At 44.4% G+C, this 2,500-nt stretch overlaps 1 protein-coding gene across 2 annotated transcripts in view; it reads right to left on the bottom strand.

Annotated features, from left to right (window-relative positions):
• Positions 1–2,500, bottom strand: part of clip1b (CAP-GLY domain containing linker protein 1b) — a 24,001-nt gene that overhangs the window by 11,237 nt on the left and 10,264 nt on the right. For both annotated transcript variants that reach the window (XM_030341394.1, XM_030341395.1), the window contains 5 exons: positions 2,420–2,500; positions 2,016–2,111; positions 1,488–1,545; positions 972–1,069; positions 746–820 (listed from right to left, as the gene is read on the bottom strand). The exon at positions 2,420–2,500 is cut by the window's right edge and continues 84 nt beyond it. In XM_030341394.1, coding sequence (XP_030197254.1) covers positions 746–820; positions 972–1,069; positions 1,488–1,545; positions 2,016–2,111; positions 2,420–2,500 — 408 coding nt within the window. The remainder of the gene's footprint in view (positions 1–745; positions 821–971; positions 1,070–1,487; positions 1,546–2,015; positions 2,112–2,419) is intronic.

Raw genomic sequence — 2,500 nt, 5'->3', positions numbered from 1 at the left:
GACTCTGCATAGACCAGGACGTCTCAAAGCCCTAGCCTCTCATATCTCTGTAGAGACCAGGACATCTCAAAGCCCTAGCCTCTCATGTGTCTGTACAGACCAGGACGTCTCAAAGCCCTAGCCTCTCATATCTCTGTAGAGACCAGGACATCTCAAAGCCCTAGCCTCTCATGTGTCTGTACAGACCAGGACGTCTCAAAGCCCTAGCCTCTCATATCTCTGTAGAGACCAGGACATCTCAAAGCCCTAGCCTCTCATATCTCTGTAGAGACCAGGACGTCTCAAAGCCCTAGCCTCTCATGTGTCTGTACAGACCAGGACGTCTCAAAGCCCTAGCCTGAACCTGCTCCTTGTGAGACTCTGTATAGACCAGGGCTTTACAAAGCATGACCAATATGGCGGTGCTATCTAAAAGTACCATTCCAGCTGAGGTAAAGTGACGAACATAAAAAACAGTGTTGCAGCTTCAGGGGCTACCATGCTGCACGTGTTCATGGGCATTCGCTCCACTGGAAGCACACACGTCTTTTTTGCATAACATCCAATTTATATAAGCATTCAAAAAAATGTGCATAGATGATGATTACGTAATGTTTGGTTGAAGGCTGACAGCATAGTAATGGAAATAAATAATATATACATTCAAAACATTCACAGAAAAATACATTTTAATAAGAATGAATGGCAAACTCACTGTTGAAGCGAGAGTTTATGATATGGTTAGGGTGGATCTGTTTCTCCATACCTGGGACTCCAGTTCCTTCTTGTCCTGCTCCAGTTTCTCCAGAGTTTGGGACATCTTTTCTGACTCCTCCTTAACCTTAGAGAACATGGATTATTAATAAATTATGACTCAGAATGGTTTCATTATTCTCTTGTGCTTTGTTCTTCTTTGGTTCAAGAATGAACTAGAACTAGATCAAGTGTAAAGACACAACCAGCCAAATACAAATACATGCAAACCACATTACCTGCATCATCTGTTGCTGGAGGTCCTGTTCCCTCCGCTGGCTCTTCTCTTTATCTGATTGGCTGTCAGCGCTGGCCTGTTCTATTGTGTTATCCAGCTCTGTCACACACACAAATAATAAAACAAGGATGACCCAATGTTTACACTGGAATAATCTAATAATATCACACACACTGTCACATCAGCATCCCCTCTTCCACGCTCACGGATATACAATTACAACCTGGAATGGATTTGACTGTTTCTTGTTTTTTCCCTGGAGTCTGTTTACTACTCACCCATTACTGTATTGAGATACTCAGTTGTAAAAAAAGACAGCAAATGAACAAATTGCGACCAGGAATGAGGTAGATGATGGTATCTTGTATATCACTTTGTTATTAAACCAGCCATGACTCTGATACAGGACTGATACAAAAACAACAACGATGAATCCTAGAATAAGGAGGTCCAGCTAATGCGCTAACACACGCAGCCAAACAGAGAACGTGAGAACCAAAGACGTCAGAGTGCCTACCTTGGACCCTCTTGCCGGCTCTCTTGCTCTCATCCTCGACCGACTCCAGCTGGTGTTTCTGGAAGGACAAAACAAGACGAGACGTTCCAGTGTGGGGCCAGGGCTATCGCTGGGCTAACGAGGAACAGGGTTCAGCGTTCATTGTCAAATCCCAGCCAAGCTGACGGTGTGCACCAAGTATGTGAGAGGAGCGGGCTTGAAAGACTCATCGCACCCGGGTGGGGGGTACTTTTTTAACAAGGCCCCGCGAGCGCAAAACACATAAAGCACGTACATAACCAGAGAAACTTGCACCGGACATAACAAGATAGTTTCACTTCCACTGCTCCTTTTGCCCTTTAAATTATGACTATCATTTTGTGTCATTAGTAATCATTGTTATTTTTCTCACTTTTGCACAGATTAACCAGTTTCCCAAAAAATATGATATATCAGTCTATTGATTTTGTCAGTTTGTATATAAAGTGTTTAGGATACATTGGTGTGCGTGAGTCTTTGTGTGTGTGTGCGTGTGTGTGTCTCTCTCACCAGGTTATTAAGTTGATCTTCTAAGGAGACTTTATCTTGCTCTAGAGACTGAAGCTCCTTGCATCTGCTCTCCAGATCCACACTCAGCTCACTAATCTGTAGAAAGTATTGCCATTTTATAAATGCATTGAGTACAGTACAGTAGTGGCGATGCAGTGTATATTATGTGTACAATACAATACAATACAATACTTACTCTCTCTCTCTCTCTCTCTCTCTCTCTGTCTCTCTCTCTCTCCCTCTCCCTCTCCCTCTCCCCCTCTCTCTCTCTCTCTCTCTCTCTCTCTCTCTCTCTCTCTCTCTCTCTCTCTCTCTCTCTCTCTCTCTCTCTCTCTCTCTCTCTCTCTCTCTCTCTCTCTCTCTCTCTCTCTCTCTCACACACTGTGTATGTGATGTCTCTCTACCTTCTTCTCCTGGGTCTGGGCGTGGGTCTTGAGGCTGCTGATCTGCTGCTGTGTGAGTGACGCAGTGGCGCCCTCTGTCTG

The sequence above is a fragment of the Gadus morhua genome, chromosome 19, assembly GCF_902167405.1.
Source record: "Gadus morhua chromosome 19, gadMor3.0, whole genome shotgun sequence".
NCBI lineage: Eukaryota > Metazoa > Chordata > Actinopteri > Gadiformes > Gadidae > Gadus > Gadus morhua.
The sequence above is the reverse complement of the archived record's forward strand: the minus strand, read 5'-3'. Positions and strand labels throughout refer to the sequence as shown.